Here is a 21700-nt window from a genome sequence, read left to right as displayed (position 1 = left end):
AGAAAGAGAAGTTGTCATCTCATCTTGCTGCCCTCTGAGGCCAACCTTCTTTTTAGCCTTATCTGATCCCACTGTTTTCCTCTCAGGAGAAAGCTTACTCTTGCCTGTGAAGAAGAGCCAAACCATCAGGGATGTGTGACAGCACATTTCCCAAAGTGTGCCCTCTGTAGTCTTGACTAAAAAGGAAATCAGGCATGTATGTCCATATCCCTATGGTCTGTTCCCTGCTCTGTGTCTCCTATGAGACAAGAACACATGAATGAGAACACACACACACACACACACACACACACACACACACTAGTCTAAGAACAAACAATTTGCAGACATACCATCTAAACTTCCCTATAGGAAAGAAAATTATAACTAAATCTATAAGAATGAGGAAATAGTTCTATAATATACACCTCCTTAACAATAATAAATAAAAGAACATAGGATTTCAGTCTGACATTTGCCTATGTGGATTTCTTTAGTTAATTTAGCTCTTTATTGGGGTTTTAAATCTGCATATCTAAAAGGATCTTTCAGAGGAGTCTCTTCTGGAACAAATAGGCCACCTATTCTAAAGACAAACCCACATCTCCGTCCTATAGTGATTACCAATTTAAAACTGGAAAGATTTTTCAGTTTCAAAAAATTCTCAGTCAGCGGGCTGTTTCTGTATACAGTTGCTGTATAAAAGCAATCATATATAAAAAATTGAAACAAAATGTGTGTCAATTAGGATCATTGTCATTTAATTACTCCTAATAATTTTATAGAATAAGACATTAAGAAAACCTAAAATTATCCTTCTAAGTAAAATATTGATTTATAATTTTGAAAACATACCCTTGATAAAACATACCCTTGAAGTTAATGTATTCTATTTAATTCTTCTTATGTAGTACCCTGACAGTTGTACTATTATGGAGTCAAGACTTTGGTTCTTAATAGGTGATTTAGCCTTAATTGTGATAAAACACTCAATAGTTCCACTTTAACAAATTCTCCTGTAGTTAGAGCTAAGACCTTTGAACGTACTGAGTGTACTATGTCTGTCTACTTAAATTACTTGAAGTGTGTTATTGCTTTTATAATTGAATATTATGCCATTAAAAATTCTTTGCAAAACACTACAATCTACGTACATGCTTTAAAAGTTTATTTCTAGGGAAAAAATAGTCTCAAAGTTGTTTTCCTATTTACAAATTGTATCTAGAACTCAGCTATCCTATGCTTCATATTGTTTCTTTCCTTAACGGGAACATGAGATTATATTAGTATACTTTTATTTTCTAACTTGGAATCATATTTTGTTTGAGTTCGTACCATTAAACTTTATCTTCTATGGAATGGTGTCCCAAAGAGGAACAATCAACTTCAAATACCTAAGAAATAAATACCTAAGAAACTTAGCAATTGAATACTTTACTTTGCGTTGATAAATATCTAATTTCCAGATATCATTGTTAGTCATTTAAAACACAATCTCATAACTAAAGAAATGCTAAATAGAAGGTTTGGGGTTGTTACAAGAAAGACAACCGGATAAAAACTGATTAGAATCTTATTTTTTAGGTTAATTCTCTAACCAGCATAAGGTAATATCTTCAGGTATACAGATTCAGAACTTCTTTGTTTTCAATGATTCTAAGTTGATCAGATTCTGAGATTTTTCACTCAAGCTGACAAAGGAAAACTGTTTATATAGATCACAATGCCTACTTATTAATATCTATTGGGAAATGGCTTTCCTTTTGTTTTGGTCATCCTAAAGAGGCAGGATGGACTATTCCACCCAAAATTTGGTTCAGATGTCAAGAATGATGATGTCACATTTGTCAATAGGATATGAAAATGTTTGTTTCTCACATAATAAGGCTTTCTGAAGAGAGCAGAAAGTATGAAAATGACTTGAGAGAACAAGGAAAGGAGACTGGCTTGGTTTTTTATCAGGTTTACAGGATGGGTTTAGGATGAAGATTCTCAACATTGGGCTGGGCTTGCGTGGTTGAATTTTCTTCTGGTGCCAAAGGAAGTATCTATCACCCATGTTTTCTAAAACTTAGGGCAGAAGGGTAAAGTTAACTGATGGGGCTTGAAAGTTTTCAGCATTTAAACTTTAAAAACGGAATCAGACTCTACTGAACTCTTTTTTTTTTTTGCTTTTCTTTGCTTCCATTGTTTATTCTTATATTAACATATTATCTCCTTCTGTGTATGAATCTTTCCATTAGTTCCTGGTAAGATAGCTGAAATAGTGAGAAAATGTTTAAAATTTCTCAAACCTAATAAAGTAGTACATTCATAGCTCACAAAATTGACTTTCCATTTTTCCTCAGTTGCCTACATCTATCACTGAATGTTCAATTCCTTTTCTTTTTAAAGCCATAAGCCACATAGTTGAAACAGGCTGCTTACACCTGTTTGAATCAGAGACTGCTGCTCTGTCAAGCTCCCAAACTGTGTATTCTGTCATCAGCACATGCAGAGAAAAATCTCAGAGAGGAGGAAACTTGAGAGAAAGACCTGCATATACATTGCCCTCAGGTCCTTGGCCATCTTCTAAACTGCACATGCACAGGAGGAGACTCTAAGCAACCTAGCAGAAATTTGGATTTGGAAGAATAAAGGACTAAGCAGAGATTTCGGTGCTATTCTGATGCTAAGGAGACAGAGATTGGAATTGAGCCTTGCTGAGGTGGAAGATTCCTTGGTATTATCTTCCTGCCTAGGCCTATAGTGACCTCCTCAAAGGAACACCCCTTAATATTAAAGACCATACTGTAGGAATAAGGGCAAAACTGCAATAAACCTGCTCTAAAAAAAGCCTAAAACCAAGTCTTAAAAGGAATGAGGTCTTTGCTGGTACTCAATCTGCCTGCCAAAAGACTTTTAGCCTAATTCCCACTTGGAGGAAGATAACATCATCCAAGGAGTCTATAATTCTTTTTATCCACGATGTCTAGAATCCAATCAGAAAAAGAAGATACAGGTCAAAAGACTGAATACCATAAGAAAAAGTAAATAATAGAAAGAATCCATAGGTGATAAGATATTGATGTTATCAGAGAAGGACTTTAAAATAACTGATTATTTTATTCAAGAGAATCAAGGAAGAAGTAGACAAAAAAAAAGAGAAAGAAATAAAAATTTCCAATAGAGAATTTAATCCATTAAAAAGAATCTAAAAGTAGTTTAAAACAGATGCTGATGAACATTTTAGAAATGAAAAATAACATCTAGAATTAATAACTCATTCAGTGAGTTTAATATAATAGCAAATTAGATACAAGAAGACAGTATTAGGGAACTAGAAAATAAAAATATCCAAACTTCTAATTCAATTAGCTTCCCAGAGCACCAGGATTGTTCTTATTCTTACACATATGTAGGCTTGTCCTCTCTCTCTTCCCCTATCTTCAATCCAAAGCTTCTCTTTTTCAACTGGCTTTTTTTCTACCTATTGTTTCAAGTCCCATTTCTATATTTCCCTAATGAAGACCTACATCTCTGATCTCAGTTGCAGATAATATTGGGAAATTTTGGTAAGTGATTCATAAGTAGGTGCCAGGCAAGCCAACACAGAACACTGTTAGTCACACCATGTAAAATACACAAAAATCTAGGTAGACGCATGATTGGGGTAACCATGTAAATTTAGCAACAAGCCGAAGGTAAGGACCTAGGGATAGAATCTGAGTCCCGGAGAAAGAATTCTATGTCCTGGAAAGTAAGGGAAGCAAAAGAGACTCCTATTTCCAGAAAAATTAAAATTAAGAAAATGTGTTATTAAAACTTGGCAGGAATCAACCAGGGACCCACAACTCTGACACAGAGTTAGTGGTATGGTCCACACACAGAAAGTAGGGCCACAGCTCAGTCCCTGGAACTGTACTCATGGTCGTTGTTGGGGGAGCAGCAACACTAATGACCCCAGCCAAGTAGAGATCTGTCATTATTAATTTTCTGCTGCTTTGGAACCAGGTCAGTCCCATCTAGTGACGTGTAAGTGATCTCAGCTGTGACGATTGGAAGGCTTTGAAGATAGGGAAATATACCACTCATTAGACCATATATTGGTGCAAAATTGCACTTTGGTTTGGTTTTACAAGGTATTTAAAAATTTTCTCTTTGAGCTATACCTAAAGTTTGAGTTGTACGCTATTCCTTGGAAAGAGATATAGTCTATTAAGGTGTTAAATGATTTAATTTTATAATAAAATATGTAAGCTCTGTGTGTGTGCATATGTGTCCATTTCTAAATTACCTTAACCTGTCACCAAGAACTGCTTGGCCTAACCTCAATTTTATTCTTAAATACGACGTAGAAAACAATTTTTATCTTCAGCTGAGTTTTGTTGAAAAATAAAAGCTTTCGGACTTAGCTTTGTCTCTGCACTTCAGTGTTATGTGCCTCAGAACATCGAAATTATGACTAATGTCACTGCTCTTGGATGGAAAGCTTTTCAGTTATCTCCCTCCCCCTTTTTTTAAAACTGCAGACACCTTTTCTGTTTCTGGGTCTTGCCTGCCCCAGAGAATTTAAAGTCCTTGGTCTTTATTTGGTCACATATTCATGAGTTCAAATAATATCCGAGTACTTACTACGTACCAGATGAGAAAAAAATTACTTCCTACATTCCGTTTATCATGTTTCCTTTTGGCAGTCATTATTCCAATCAAAAGAATGTTTTTCTAAGCAAGTCACACTAACTTTCTCTTTACTTTTTGAGTTTGATTTATATAAATATAATTGTTTGAATTATTTTAAGATTACTAAAAATAACAGTAGTAAAAGGAGAAATAGGCAAAACAGGATTTTCTTAATGGAGACTTGCTAAAAGTCTAAAACTTCTTCACTTTTCTTCTTTAATTTCAGCATTTAAAACTAATTTTAAATTGTTTTAGGTTTCTATATCTTTTTTCTCTTTGAATATACTGGTAAGTAAGGCCTATCTTTTTTAGTCTTTCTCTCACATGATTCACAACTGTAACTACTTTTCTTTTAAAAATCAGGATTATTGAGGTATAATTCATGCTTTTAGGTAAATTCACCCTTTTTTAGTGTACAATTCTATGAGTTCTGACAAATGCATACAGTCATGTAACTGCCACACAATCAAGATAATAGAACAGCTCTGCCAGCCCCATAAGTTTCCTTATGCTGCTGTCCTCCCTTCACCCCCACCCCAAGGTGCTTTCTGTCCCTGTTGTTTTGCCTTTTCCAGAATGACATAAAATTTTGGAATCTTAGAATACCTAGCTTTTGATTCTGACTTCTTTCACTTAGCAAAATGCATTTGAGATTCGTTCATGTTATTGTGTATAGCAATAGTCTGTTCCTTTTATTGCTGTTCAGTGTTCCCTTGTATGGATGTAGTGCAGTTTTTATCCATGCCCCATTAGAAGCACATTTGGGTTCTCTCCAGTTTCTGTCTATTGTGAACAAAACTTCTATAAACATTCATTTAGTAACTAATTTTTAAACAGGTACAGCTTAGAGATGGGGCAGTATGATATAAGTGTAAAAACAATCAAATGAGAAGACTCCACAGACTTGGGCCCTCATATTAGTTTTGCATCCAGTTGAGTGTTAAGTTAAACTAATAATTTAACCACTCTGTGCTTACTTTTTTAGTAAAATATGCATGATTTAGAGCTTATTCTAGCTTTAAAAAAATGTGATTTTGTAGTGTAAAGGTAAGGCATTTACTCTTGTGTTCTCTAAGAGGAGAAATTATAAATGGTCACATACATCTTTATAAAATTTAGTTATATGAAATTAGTATAACTAACATTTAACATTAGGGATCATTTTATCTCTGTGTCCAATCACAAATGGTTTGAAAATAAAGTAATTTGCCTAACGAACCTGAAGGTCATCATAATCTTGAGATTTTTATCTAACTGTGTAATCCAATTAATTTTACATTGGAAAATTATTTCAATAATAATACTCAAATAAAATATTTAGTAAATATTTTCTTTCAAAATATTTTAGCCTTTGTTTATCTATCTATTTATCTATTTATTTTTAATTTAGATGGGTCTAGGAAAGACAATCCAGGCAATTGCCATCGCTTACTTCTATAAGGAGGAATGGCCTCTTTTAATAGTGGTCCCTTCATCTCTGAGGTACCCTTGGACGGAAGAAATAGAGAAATGGATCCCAGAGCTAGGTCCAGAAGAAATCAATGTTATTCAGAATAAAACTGATGTTGGGTAAGAGTAACTTTTTAATCTTTAAGAAAAAAAAGCTAGTCATTGGTATATACTAATGGATTTATCCAGGGCTTAAAATGCAGTTGTCATTAAGCGGGGGAGGGGAGGGAAACATGATTGTTGTGTTGATACTGGCTATTTAGGAGCTCTGCTTTTTCTCTTAGGGGTTAGGGAACTGCAGAAGATTGGCTCGGTCCTCTATTTTCACTGATGATATAGAAAATGCGAAGTGACATGTTTTATTGTTGATAAATTTGTCTAATTATTTAATCGTACAAACTCATTGGGAGCATAGCACGTACATACGAAAATGAATAAGACACATTCCCTGCCCTCATCAATCTTATAGTACATGAGAAAAATATGTAAGTGAATAATTTCATTACAGTATAATAATTTCATTATCCAATATCAGAATATTATAGATGTATGAATTAATAGAGATAGTTCAAAGATCAGAGATCATTTTAGCCCAGTATTTCTCTGCATGAGGTGCTACCCCCTCCTCTTTTCCCCACACTTTATCGCCCCAGGTCAGGGGCATTTTTTGTTGTCAGAGTGACTGACTATGCTGGCCTTTAATGGAAGAGTCCAGGAATGTGAAATGCCCTGCAGGATACTGGACAGCCCTGCAGTACTAAGTATTGTCCTGCTCAAAATCCCAGTAGCGCCTGCCTAAAAAACACTGCTATCCTGTTTGTGGAAATAGTCAACTAATATTTGAGTATCCACTTTATACATGATCCTAGCTACATGGAAGAAAATATGATCAGAAAGTAATGTTCTTATCCTAATAAAATATGGCTTGCTGGATGTCAAGATCTTCCAAAGACTATTTAACCAAAATTTTGGATTCAATTAATCGAATTTTAAATTTGGGATTCTTGTTTATTATACTTGAAGACTATAAAATCTTAAGAGAAATTTGGGTTTCAGCAGTGACACCATCTCTTATTTTTCCTCTTCTCTGTATTCTCAAAGAATTGTATTATTTATGATACATTGGTTACTGAAATATTTTTAAAGTGCATGGATTTTCTTTTCTAGGAGAATATCAATCAGCAAAGTGACAGTTCTGGGTTATGGTCTTTTAACGACAGATGCAGAGGCTTTGGTAGATGCACTGAATAATCAGAACTTTAACGTAGTGATAGTGGATGAATCACACTACATGAAGTCCAGAAATGCAACTCGCAGCAAGATTTTATTGCCAATAGTACAGAAAGCCAAAAGAGCTATACTTCTTACAGGAACTCCAGCTTTGGGAAGGCCCGAAGAGGTATCAAAATCTTTATATTTTGGGCTTTAAAAAAATAGAAAATTGAATCAATTACCTGTTTTGAAGTTTTAAATTAGTTGCCTCAAATATCAGAAGAGTACTTTGAGAATTTCTAGACAGCTGTTAATGAGTAAGTGTATCTTTTACTATGATTTTTTATCTATGTACATGTGAACCTTAGCCATGCTTGTAGGTTTATACTATTAAAAAAATTGTTTTTACCTTTATTATAAGGTTTTCATATTTAGTACAGATTTGTAACATTCTTCCCACTTGTGTCCTTATGATTCTTGTATGGCCTTAATCTTCATTTTATCCAATCTATTTTACATTATAAGCTCCTTAAGATTGGAGTTGAATCAACTTGATTATCGTTTATAAAGATATGTCTTTATATCTTTTATACTATATTATATAACCTCTTTCTGTTCGTCTTTCATTTTAAGTTCCATGTTTGGGAAGGTGGAAACTTATGTGCAGACCAAATAGGTTATCTACTTAGAGTGGAGGAATAAAGCAGTTCTTTGATGCCCCATTTAGCATTTACGACTTTAAGAGGCTGGTGGGATATGGAGTGATTAAAGAGCTGGGAAGAAGAAATAAAGGATGTAACTCTTATGAGTCTGTAAGTGTCAGTGAAGAGAGCCCTGTCTTATTAATGAAAACTAAGTCAGAGAAAAACACATGGGCTTGTTGTCTTGTAAGGTTATTGTGAGAATTAAAGGAAATATTATGAAAGTTAGAAAGATGAAAAGATTTCATGATACTATTGATGGGAATATCAAGTGGGACTGTCTTTTTACAGTGCAACATGGTAACATCTGTCAGATTAATAGATGTAGATGTAGTACATATGCCTACACCTACATATATTTATATATGCGCACACATACACACAGACTTACATGAAGTAATTAATTTTTGTAATTGCATAAAAGTTCAAAACAGCCTATATATCCATTAATAGGAGACTGTTTAAATATTTTATGGTACAGCTAAGAAAATGGGTTGCTATGTAGCCTTTAAACAATGCTGTATTATTATAGTATATTGCTTATATAATTTTTAAAATGAAGTAAAAATAGATATATATGTACTTTAATGATGTCTAAGACATGTTTTTGAGGACAAAATTCTAGCCGTGTATGTATAATATGATCCTATTTATGTGAAATAAAAGAGAATATATACATGTGCGTATATAGGCATAGAAAATATATAAATGTTTGTTTAAAAAAAGGATGGCAGTTATCCCTGAAGAATAGGAAAGCAGGAATGGGTGGAGGGAAGGGGTGGAAGAGCCTTGAGGAAAAAGAGGTAGATTTCCTTTTTTACTTTTTACTGTTTAATTAACTGGATTCATCGTAGTAATAATAATTTACTTGGAAATATTACAACATGTTCAGAACACGTGTATTGTTACAGCTCTTCATGCAAATTGAAGCTCTCTTTCCACAAAAATTTGGAACATGGACTGACTATGCCAAAAGATACTGTAATGCACATATCAGGTATGACAAACTATTTTCTATCAGCTTTAAGCCGCATATATTTACTGTGAACATTAAACTTTATTAGTCATTCTTTGTTCCATTGTTTTTCAAATTTGTGATAACTCTAGAATAATTTCTTTAAGTAACATCTTGTGTGGGTGACCTGTATATTAAATAAATAAAAGAAGTAGATAATGGCACTTTTTCTTTAATTTTTTACCTTCAACTTATTTTATTTTGAAATGATTTATTTCTGTTGACTAGATAAACATGCACATTGTAGAAAAGTGACAGGTAAGTTCCCATTCCACCTGTGTGGTCCAGACAACCATTTCCCTCCCCAGGTAACCAGTGTTGGCAGTTTCTTGTATATCCCTCTGGAGATATTCTGTGCATGGAAAAGCACATATGATTATATATGTATAATAGTATGTCATTTTATTTCTACATACGTACCTGTGTATTGTAGACACTGTTCTATGGTTTGCTGTCTTCAGCTACTGTGTCTTGGAGATCCTTTCATATCAGTTACTGAGAGAACATTGGCATCCTATTCATTCATTCATTCATTCATTCATTTATTTTTAGATAAGTCGACCCTTGGTTAACCTCACGGTTCGCAAGGACCTTGTCAGCTTACAAGCCTTCATTTTTTATTTTTTACGCCTTACAGCACCTAGTCTTCCTAGGTGGTCTCCCATCCAAGTACTAACCAAGCCCAACCCTGCTTAGCTTCCTAGATCAGACAGGATCAGGCTTGTTCAGGGTGGCATGGTCATAGACTGGCATTCTTTTTAAATGCTGCATGTGTTCCACTGTTTGGATGTACTATAATTTATTTGTGCAGTCTACTATTAATAGATGTTTGTTTGTATATATAGCTGCTGCATACAACTCACCAATGAATATCCTTGTGCATGTTGAGAAATAGTGTATTATAGTGGCAGACAGCATGAGGGACTGGAGGTACACCACCTGTGTTTTATTTTCATATCCAGTACTTACCAATGTTTCATTTTAGGAAAGTAAATTTATCTTTTTATACTTTAGTTTCTTCAGCTCTAAAACAGAATAATTATTTCTGCCTCAGAGAGTTAGTATGAGACTTACATTAGCTAATATGTATAAAGGGCTTAAACAGTGACTGGTACATACTGAGTATTCAATAATTATTAGCTATTTTAATATTTCATGAGAATAAATCTGTAAGATAAATGTATAGAAGTGAAATTGCTGGTACAAATGGCATGTGCATTTTTATATTTACAGATTTTTAGAAATCGTGCTCCACAAAAGTTATACCAATTGACATTCCCACCAGCAGTTAGATTATTTCTTTCCCCACACTTTGCCAGAATAAGTTATTTTATTTTTACCAATGTGATCTGATAGTTTTAATATATATTTGTCTTATGTTACTAAATGTAGTTAAGCATTTTTCATAAATGTAGGAGTCGTTTATACATTTTTTCTGTCAATTGTATGTTCTTTATTCTTTATTCTAGATTTATTGGCTTTTTTCTTATCACTATATTAGAAATCAGATCTTTGGGATATGAGTTTCTTCCATTTTTTTCCCAATATATGTACGGTTTTTTTTCTTTTTCCTTTCTACAATTCTCTCAAATAACCCCATGTGGTCATGGTATGCTGATATTTTAGAGGGCTCTAGAGCACTGAAAGAGTCTTTCCAAATTGTTTGTATGAAGACAGTTTAACATTGATACCAAAATCAGACAAAACAGCACCAAAAAAAAAAAAAAACCAAAGACCTTTTCTACTTGACTATAAATGTAGAAATCTGTAAGATTAGTGTAATTCAGAAACTCATTAAAAGACCTAATATATTACCCATATGTAAATGGAATTTATATCAGGAATGCAAGCATGGTTTAAGATTGGGAAGTATGTTAATATAATTAGCCACGTTAATAATGACAAGGAAAAACATCATTTCCATTTATGCTGAGAAGTAACTTGATAGAATTCAGCATTTATCCTTGATTACAGTTTTAAATAAATTTAAGGTATATATGTGTGTGAATGTATTTATATCTAATGTACATTCATACTATATATATGTGTATATATATATATATGCATATTTATGTATATGTGTGTGTTTTTAAGCCCAAAGTAATCATCACGTGAAGATAAAATCAAGGCAAGGGTATTCACTGTCATCACACTTTACCTTTATTTTGGAGGCACTATCAGTTCAATTACTCAAAAGAAAAATAAGAGGTAAATATAGAAAAGAAAAGATAAAATTATTATTATTTGCAGCTGATATTATTCATTTGGAAAAATGAAAGGATCAGCTGAAAAATGTTCAAAACAAAAAAGAATTTATTAAGGTGTCCTAGTACAAAGTTGCTATTAAAAAGACAGTCTTTCTCTACACAAATTATAATAAATAGTTTTAAGCTATCATGTCAAATAGACATGATGCTAGATATTATTGGGAAACCCATAGTCGCAATTCCTACAGACTATAAATACCAAAATTTAACCTATGTAAAATAAACATATTAACTGGATTTACATTTTGGGTACTAGGAAAACCTAAGTGGTCCAAAAGCAATTCTTTTTTTGTTGCCTGATTAGGACTTGTCATATGCCAGCAGAAGAGTATACCTGTCCTTTTCTTGCTTGTTAACACAAATGCTGTTTCAAAGAAAAATTTATCTTTATGCAATAATTTATGATTAGGGGCATTGTGTTCTATTTCTGTTCACTAGACAAGTCTTTTCAAGATTATTATCATTCTTCTCCAATGGCATTTTCTTCCAGATTCCATTTCAAAAGTGTTATGTTATTCCTTTCCTTCTTTAATTTGAGAACACTATAGTACCGTAGACTCTAATTCAGATCAAGGCACTTCTTGGCATTGTAAGTTAATCTGTGGAATGTTAAAATTCTTTCCATAATGTTTTGATTCTATCAAGGTGTCATTTATACACTATAATTTTGCAGAAAGCAAATTATGGTTATTCAGTTCTAGACTTATATTTTATATTTGAATGTCATGACTATATTCAAATAAAGTTAAGTGAAGCTTGAGCAAAAATATAACTTTGTTTTTATAAAGTTTACTAAATACATAAATGATGGCAAACAGAAGTACACTAATGTGAATGTGATTTGGAAATAAGAAGTCTAGATATACGTAACCACCTACCTGGTTTGACTTGAGAGGCACAGAGGAAATAGTACTCAACCAGAACATCCCGTATCCAAAATCTCTTACATCATTCACTCTACTGGGTTATATTTAGAGGAAGATATAATTACAAATATGATTATGGAGAAGGGAGCACATTCAGTTGGCAACTATTAGCACATTATAGCAAGAAAAGATTTTACAGGTCACCCAGTCTCCCTCTGTCATTTTATAGGCACCTGGTGAGGTTAAATGGCTTGCCTGTACCTGGCTTCTTCTTACTTTTTTTTCCCCTCACTTTTCCTGGCAGTAAGAAAGATTAAGGGAATGGCAACTTTAATAGATGTTCTTTTACACAGAAAAAGAGGTCACATACATAATCCAGCCAAGCGTCCTGTTATCAGCAGCCACCTTCAAAAGGCAGGCTCTGGGGAGACATATTTGTCCTCCCTGGTGTCATGCTTAAAGGTTAAGAATATCTTCATAGTAATTTATCAGATTTTCTAAACTTTCTTTGTTCTTGCTATTTTGCGCCAGTTCCACCTCCTAGGAGATATAGTTGTCTAAATTTTTATGAGGGAAAATTCTGGGTGATAATACATATTAAAGGTTTTTATAGGCTTCTCCCAAAAGTGTTAATTAATAAGTCATTGTCAGCTTCAAGAAATGTCTCTTGTAAAATTGCACGGTACTTTGTCCTCAGTACTGTCACATTTAATGTTCTCATCCATGGCTAAATAGAGGTCAGGTCTATAACATTTGCAAATGGCTCAAATCTGAGAGAAATAGTTAATATACTATATGGCAAAGATAAGTTTAAAAAATAGATAAAAATTAATAGGGTAAATTTTGCACTTATGCTTAGAGAGTCTGCTTTGTGTGGAAGGAATGTGAGAAATCCTCATCTTTTAGTCAGTAGTTCAGGTCAAAAGATTTCTGGTTTTGAATAACCGTACGCTAAATGGAAGTCAGCTGTCATCACTGATAAAAATAAATTAATTTTAGGACACATTAATCAAAGTAACATCCAGCGTGAGAGATGGTTCTAGTCTACTTATTGATTAGAGTACACTTGGAGTATGGTTTAATTTTGAATTAATTTATTTATTCAAACAATATTTATCGGATACTTGTTATATGCTACGCCACATGCTAAACATCAAGTATGTGTTAGGGAACAAGACTCACATGGTCCCAGCCTTCACTGAGTTTTCAAGGCGAACCAGCAACACCCAGCAGCCTGGGCACAGGCTTGGAAAAGGCTTATAGTTGGAGCCACTGAAGATTTTTTTTTCTCCAGCTTGTGATGTATAGACTCCAGGACAGAGAAATTATGCTATATTGATACAGCTAATGTATGTACTCAGAAATCAAAACGAGATGAGGATGGATATGAAGATAGGAAGGATATTGTGTATATAGTGAAAGTGGAGCAGTCAGTCGACTGAAAGCTCAATGATAATAAAGATATAATGAGTGTAAATGAGCAAGTAGGCTAGAATGACGGGGACAAGTAGAGAGTGGAATGTCTGAATTTCCCTAGTTGAGCTGTTTTTCAGGACCGGTTATAGCCATGGGAGTGGAATGAATGGTTGGAGTAGATTTCAGAAGGTCATTAGAAACAAGGAATACGAAGAATTGAGAGGGAGCTAATAGTCCTATTTAAGAAGCATGTTAACAAATGAAAACATATTTGGAAAAGGGTGACTGGAATAATGAGGGGAATTCCTATTCAGCTCTACAACAAATGCCTACTATTACTGATTGCCTACTATATTTGGGACACTGTTTCAGAGCTGCTGGCAATACAAAGATGAGTAAGACATGGTGCTTGATCTTATGAAGGCTGCGGGCATTTGAAAAAGAGTATTAGATTTGTCTCTGTGGCCTCAGAGGGAAAAATTGTTGTCAAGTAGTGAAACTTAATAGGGAAGTAGATTTTGCCTAAATCTGAATAAGAATTTGTAAAATATACATACTTATATGTGCATATATGACAATAAAGCAATAAAATATGTAACACTATAACAATAAAAGTGGAAAGAAAAAATACCATCATCCAGTTTACTAACATGTAAACTGTTTTCATCTTTTTATTTCTACCTTGTCCATATATCTAATAATTTTTACATAGTTTTAATATAGCCTACATGTAATACATATCTGCTAATTTCACTTAGCATGACCTTTATAAGTTTTATATTTCTTTTATTTTTGCTAATTTACAGATAGTTTATTGCTTTTAGAAAACTGATTTATACTTTTTTTAACAAATCAAAGAGGAAAAATTTTTTTTAATAAAGTAAAAAGCAACTGAAATTTCACTGTAACCATTACTAATGTGTTTTGTAACTTTCCCTCTAGACAGCTTCTTTGCTTAGGTATATAATAGATAGATAGATAGATAGATAGATAGATAGATAGATAGATAGATAGATAGATAGGATAGGCAGGCAATTTTATATAGATAAGATTGTATTATACATACTTTTCTGTAATATGCTTTTTCACATAACACTTTTTAGGATATCTCATATCAATAACTAAAATATATCATTTTCATTGGTTACATGATAATTCATTATATATATCATACTATGCCATGTATTTTAGATGCATAATCTTTAATTCTTTCAAAAATCCCACAAGGTTAAGGATATTATATAGATTTTATAGATTAATAAATTGAGATTTGAAAAGGTTAAGTAACTTGTCCAAATCACAAAACTAACAAGTAAAAGCAATATTTTAAACACCCTTGCCACCACTTTCCTTCTATCTTCTTTCCAATGTTTGAATTATTTGGTGATTCAGTGTTCATGTTTATATGATTGAATAAATAGAAGAAATGACTAAATAATATTAATCTCTAATAAATCAATTAGTTGACTCTCAGTCCACCTTTAATCATAATTATTTCCTTTTTTTGCCCATCTTTTGGTTTTCTATATAGCCTTCACTATTTTTTTACTCAAAAGTTCCAACAATCTTTCAACTTCCAAAAGGTCTTACAAGCACATGAAATAATTTTTTTTCTTTTTCCTGGAGGCCTCCCTCCCACAGCCTTCTGTTCTACTCCAATCTGGACTGGTTTTTCTTCAGGCACGGTGCAGAGCTGTTATGCTGAATTTTCTTCTGCCATTCTGTTCTATTGGATTCTCAAATTCCTGGATTCCATGACTTTTCTTTGTTTATTTTGTTCTTTTCAGTATTTTATTATGGAAAAAAAATTAATGTAAACAAAAGTAGACAGAATAGTATAATGAACTGACCCCTCATGTAATCTTCTTCATCAGTGTCAACATTTATCAACACATGACCAATCTTGGTTTAGCTATACTCCCGTCCAGCTTTACCGCCCCATATTATTTTGAAGCAAAGCCTGAATTTCACATTTTGTCCGTAAGATTTTTCAGTTTATATCTCTAAAAAATAACGATTCTTTATAAGTTTTTTTTTTCACAGTTTGTTTGAATCGGTACCTAAATAAGACTTACATATTACAAATGATAAATATGTCCTAAATCTCTTGTAAACTCTAGATTTAATCTCTTAATCTCCTCTATTTCCTTGGTTTATTTATTTAATTTGTTGAAGAATCTAAGTTGTTATTGTAATCTGGATTTCGCTGCTTGCATGGTGTTATTTAACATGTTCCTTTGTCCCCTATATTTCTATAAAAGTATTTAGATGTAGAAGCTTCAATTTTTTTGGCAGTTCTCCTTTTATAGGGATCTTGTGTTCTTCCATGAGAAAGCCCATGATATCTAAAGCCTCTCTTTTTGTGATGGCAGCTGTCAAAGTTCAGTACATGATCTCTTAAATCATTAGGCATTGCAGAATGGTGATATTCCAACACTCTTTATTCATTTATTAGTTGATATATCTCTATAAAGGAAACTTCTTCTTTTCTACTATTTGGATACTCAGTAGTTCAGTTTGTTTAAAAAAAAAAAGGCAAGAAAATGCTTATTTTCTTAAAATATAGGAGTTTTCAAAAAAAGAAGCTGTTTTGCTAACATTCTCTAAGAGTATCCAATGAGGGTTTTAATTTTTGAAATTGTTAAGTCTTCCATCATGGTTCTGTTTTCAATATTGTTTGACTATTGTGTCCCTTGCATTTTCATCTAAATTTTAGGATCAGTTTGTCAATTTCTGCAAAGATGTCAGCTAGAATTTGATAGAGATTGTGTTGAATCTGGGAGAGTTTTGCCATTTTAATAATATTAAGTCTTTCTGTTTATTTAATTCAGTGTACAATTCTTATATTTATTATTTTTTTTCATAGATGCTATTTATCAGGTTAAGGAAGTTGCTTTATAATCCCAGTCTGTCATTTCAGAGTTCTTAAGTTGTGTTTTTAAGTTTTATTTTATTTATTGTTGTTATTTATAGTCAAATTTTTCTACCTTTGACAAATAGGACCATCTTCAAAATGGTCCTTTTGACCTGGTCCTCGATTGCTTCCTTGCTATCTGATATGACATGATGTTCCAGGATCATTTTGTACATTCTTTCCTTGGTTCCTTTTGGCATATTTTCCTGGTTTTCAGGACACATATCCCTTAATAGCTTCCTAAGAAAAGATAATAGAAAGTAAAATTTTTGAGTCCTTAGATGTCTGCTTATAGATAATCTCTCAATTGAAAAATTGGCTGGATGTAGATTTTTATGTTGTAAATCATTTTTCCTCAGGATTTTATAGTCATTTCTCCATTGTCTCTAATAATCAAGATTGCTTTTAAGAATCACAATGCCTTTTTGATTTTTGATTCTTTGCATATATCATGTATATTTATTTTCTCCCCTATTCTGGAAGCTGTGAGATTGTCCTCTATCCCTGTTATTCTGTAATTTCACAAAAATGCACCCAAGTTTGGGGCACTAACTATCCCTTTCAGTCTTGAAACTTGAGTGCATATGTCTGGGAATTATTCATTTTTAACTTTTTCTCTCCTTTTCTTCATTCTTTCTTTTTGGAACTCCTATTATTTATATATTAGTCCTTAACGTTCTCATTTTAATTTTTTGTTTTACTTTTGGGGAGATTTCCTCCTTCGTAACCTAGTTCTGTTGAATTTTCATTGTAGCTAATGAAAACAGCTATAATATTATAAATTGTTAACCATTCTGTTTTACTTTTTGTATCATTATTCTTTCTATACTCTCATAGCCATAGCCTCCTGTTTTTGGATGCCTGTTGTTGGTGGGGTGTGTTTGTGTGTATTATTTTGTTTTATTTTTTGTTTTTAACTTTCCTCCCGTTCTCTGCATAATATGTTTACTCTTACTTTTTTTTCTGTTTGTTTTAGTCTCTGTCTGTTGATCCTTGAATGTTCATTCACGTTTTAAGTCTGAAACTATAAAAAAGCTGATTATAAAAGCTTTTTGACTAGAAAAGATGGGCTTTTCACTGGGGAATCCCTGAATGTCATTATGTAGAGGTCCTCTTTCTATGACCTTTAAAACTTTTAAAGGAAAAAAGAATCTTCCATTCTCCTGCTATGAATGTGTGGAAGTTTAAACGGGGCTATCTTCTTTTTGGCTTGAACAAGGGAAGGAAAATAATGTTCTCAGTGCCTGGTAAGTAGACCTTATCTCAGTCTCCAGTTTCCATCTGGCACCACCCCTGCACATTGTACCGTTCTTGGTTTCCCTAGGTTTGAACTCTGGTTCCATTTCTCTGTAGAATAAAACTGTTGTCTTGTGAGGAAGAATAGTAACACAATGGTGTGGGGTTGGGGAGAGAATCTGGGCATTTAACCATGTCACACTCACCACCCCCTTCTAAAGTACCTCATGCTTTTAATTCCTGAGACATTTTGGGGTTTTGTGGATACCCCTCTGTAGGTCCTTGGTATTCAGCTTTCTCAGTGTTGTTAGCTTCTTTTTTTTTCTGCTTCTAGAAGTATATTCACATTGTTTGATATTGTTTCCTTTTCATTCTCTTTGTCCTAGTGGGTTAATGCATTTTTATTTCTTTGTACTCACTTTTATTGAAGATAAATGTTTGTGTTCAGTTCATCGTGTTTTATCCAGCACATCGCCTCTACTTACTTTCTCTTTTCCAAAAATTGATTGAAATCATCTCCTGTTTTCTTTCATTGTCTTTGTTATTATTATTTAACAGCTTTTAAACTTTTTTCCTTTCATGTTAGAAGGATTTTCATAGAAATAAGTGATAAATATGATTAACTTACTGTATTTACCATACAACCCACTTTGGGTATTTCGTCAAGATAAATAAAAACATATGTTCACTCGAAAATCTGGAAATATTTATAGCAGCTTTATTTATAGTCACCTATAACTTGAAGCAATCCAGATGTCCTTCACTTGGTAAATGCACAGTCGTGATATATCCTTACAATGGAGTATATTACTCAGCAATAAAAAGGAATGAACTGCTAATACACCCAACAATGTAGATGAATTTCAGATGCATTATGCTAAGCGACAGAAATCAGATTTAAAAAGCTGTATACTATACAATTCTATTTATATACCATTCTGGAATGGTCAAACTATGAGGAGCAGAAAACAGATCAGTGTTTCCCAGGAGCTGGGGTGGGAAAAATGAATTGCTATACAAGGGAACTTAAAAAAAATCACAGGGTAATTTTTGAAATTCCGAGCTAACTTTGTGTGTGTATGTTGTGCGTGTGTGTGCATGTTCATAAACACAGATAAGCATGCATGTTCTTTGCCATAAATTTCCCCTTTTATCATCATAAACTAATATTAAGTGCTTATTGAGAAATGCCTCTTTTCTTCATTATACATTATCAAAAAAGAAGATAAAGTAAGTTTTTCTTGTTTAGAAAAGGAGAAATGAATTTTTACTTTATAAATCTTAATGAGAAAAGGCTATAGTAATCTCAAAGAAGTTTTCAAGCTTCATGTTTCATAACTTTTTTAGAGACATTTGAAATTTCATTGTTGTTATTGCTGTTAATTTTAGGTTGTTAGAAATTAAGTTTCCATTATGGTTAATTCTACCTTAAACATATTGCTGCTTCTTTTTCCAATTTGGAGTGTAGTATTTTGCCCTGTAACCTGGAGTCTCTGAAAATTCTAAGAAGAGTTGATTTTTCATTTTGTTTAGATTTTTACTTGTTGCTCAGATGGAGTGGCAACTTAAAAGCTCCATATTTGACATTTCTCCACCAAAGATATACAAATGGTGAACTAGCAAATGAAAAAATGCTTGACATCATTAGTCATACAAATCAAAACCTCAATGAAATATAACTTCGCACCTACTGGGATGGCTAGGATCAAAAAGTTGGATAGCAACAAGTGTTGGCAAAGACATGGAGAATTTGGAACGCTTGAACACTGCTGCTGGGAATGTAAACTGGTCCAGCTGCTTTGACAAACAATCTGGTACTTTCTAAAATGATTAAACATAGAATTACCTACCATATGACCTAGCTATTTAACGCTTAGGTATATGCCTAAGAGAGATGAAAATATACATTCATATAAAAACTTATGAATGTTCGTAGCAGCATCATTCATAAAAGCCAAAAGTTGGAACAACCAAAATGTCTATCAACAGATAAGTGAATAAACAAAATGTGATATATCCACACAATGGAATATTTTTCAGCTTTAAAAAGGATCGAAGTACTGATACAATGTAGAGGAACCTTGAAAACATTATTCTAAGTGAAAGAAGCCAGTCACAAAAGACTATATACTATATGATTCCACGTATATGAAAGTTCAGAGTAGAGAAGTCTTGAGAGACAGAAAATAGATTAGTGGTTGCTGAGGGCTGGGAAAGCAGTTCAGCACTTAAGTGAGTGATAGCTAAAGGATATGGGTGGGGGTGGGAGGATCCTTCTTGAAATGATGGAACTGTAAAATTTATCGTGGCGATGGTTACGCTACCTGTGAATATATTAGAAACCACTGAATTGTATACTTTAAATGGGTGACTTGTATGGAATTATGAATCTATCTTAATAAACCTGTTAAATGAAAGAGATTAGGATATTCTAAAATATATATATAATAATCAACATATTGAATGGCAAGAGACCAAGCATTTACCAGTAGCGCCTCTTGAAGCCCTCCCTCCCCCTCTCATTTTCTCTTTGCACTCCAAACCTGAGTGTGGAAGTTCAACAGCATGTGGTACTGCCAACACCCTTTAGAGTCATTGCCACCTCTTGTGGTATGACTCAAGCTGAAAGAGAAGGGAGTAGGGGTGGGAGAAAGGATTTCTCTAAACCATGGCTCATGCCGAGCATAGGGCTTGCAGTTAACCAGTGGTAAAGCACCCAGGAGGCAACTGGCTACAAAAAGTTCTTTCAGGAGTACACCCTCTCCCGGGCAGAGGAAGGGGGAGGAGGGAAGGTGAAGATACCTCATTGTTACAGCCCTGGTACCGGTTCTGTGGCATGTGATATTAGATTGCTCTAAGTTCAAAACAAACCTGTGCTCATAAATATAGAGGACAATCTGGTGACAGCCAGAGGGGAGGGGGGTTGGAGACTAGGAGAATGGGATGAAGGGTTAAAGAGGTAAAAGTTAGTAGTCAATAGGTGGTCACAGGGATGGGGAGCATGGCATAGGGAATGCAGTTAGCATTAATATGTTGGCTAGGTGGAGGGCCAAAGGAGGGAGAGAGCAATTGGGGGGATCGTTTTATAAACTGTATTAATGTCTAACCAATGTACTGTATACTTGAAACTAATAAAATTAAAATTAAAAAAAAAAAACTGTGCTCCTGGAGCACAGCTTTTGGTGCTCTGTAGGATGCAAGTGAGGTTGGCCTGTTTGAAGACACCTGTGTGTTCTCTGTGCTAGCATGGAACCATTGTGCCATAAGACCTCCACCAAGCATGTTGTACACCTGCTAAATGCGTCTCATAGATGGAAAGTATGTTTAAGAATTTATTTTAACGGCAAACATTTCATTCTCAAAAAAAAAAAAAGCACACCTAAAACCCAATCTCTTTTTCCTATTGTTAGCAGTTCCAAACATTAGTTTTTTTTATTTTACTCTGAGGTTAAAATGTACCTTAGTGTGATTGTGAATGGTAAACTAGGTGACAGAATTGGGTATTGATAAATATTTTTCTGTTTTCATTAGTGTGTGAATTTTTAATATAAATATGGGAACAAAGCATTAAAGAGTTAAAATATTTTAATGTTTCAGTAATTTAATTTATAGCAATTATAACTAAACCTATTGAATGTTTTTATAATGCCAACACTTAGTTTTTTTTAAGCAAATAAATTTATTATTGACAACTGAATGGTGTCTATCATTTTATCATACAGTAATTACATTCTTTCACTATACTTTTCTAATCAATTCTGCATGCAAGTACATGTTTTTAATGTTTGACTACTCTTGTATGTTTGCTATCAAAATACACTAAACTAAAAGAAAATTTATGTTAACAAGTGTCAACTTTTTCAAATTGATACCTATTTGTGCTAATATACCACCAAAAATCTCATTAAACTGATAGTTATTTGTTAATATTAGTAATGATAATACAACCTAACAGGAATTTTTCCTTTGTTAATTGACCTCTA

The 21700-nt window shown here is 33.3% G+C and overlaps 1 protein-coding gene and 1 pseudogene across 6 annotated transcripts in view; one reads left to right on the top strand and one right to left on the bottom strand.

The window, feature by feature from the left end:
* Positions 1-21700, top strand: part of ZRANB3 (zinc finger RANBP2-type containing 3) — a 279275-nt gene that overhangs the window by 102319 nt on the left and 155256 nt on the right. For all 6 annotated transcript variants that reach the window (XM_039874536.1, XM_039874537.1, XM_039874538.1 and 3 more), the window contains exons 4-6: positions 6032-6210; positions 7258-7489; positions 8915-9000. In XM_039874536.1, the coding sequence (XP_039730470.1) occupies positions 6032-6210; positions 7258-7489; positions 8915-9000 (497 nt within the window). The remainder of the gene's footprint in view (positions 1-6031; positions 6211-7257; positions 7490-8914; positions 9001-21700) is intronic.
* LOC120612049 (uncharacterized) lies at positions 9647-9765 on the bottom strand (annotated as a pseudogene).

The sequence above is a fragment of the Pteropus medius genome, unplaced genomic scaffold (assembly GCF_902729225.1).
Source record: "Pteropus medius unplaced genomic scaffold, Ma_sr-lr_union100, whole genome shotgun sequence".
NCBI classification, from domain to species: Eukaryota; Metazoa; Chordata; class Mammalia; order Chiroptera; family Pteropodidae; genus Pteropus; species Pteropus medius.
This window is presented reverse-complemented; position numbering and strand designations above follow the sequence as displayed.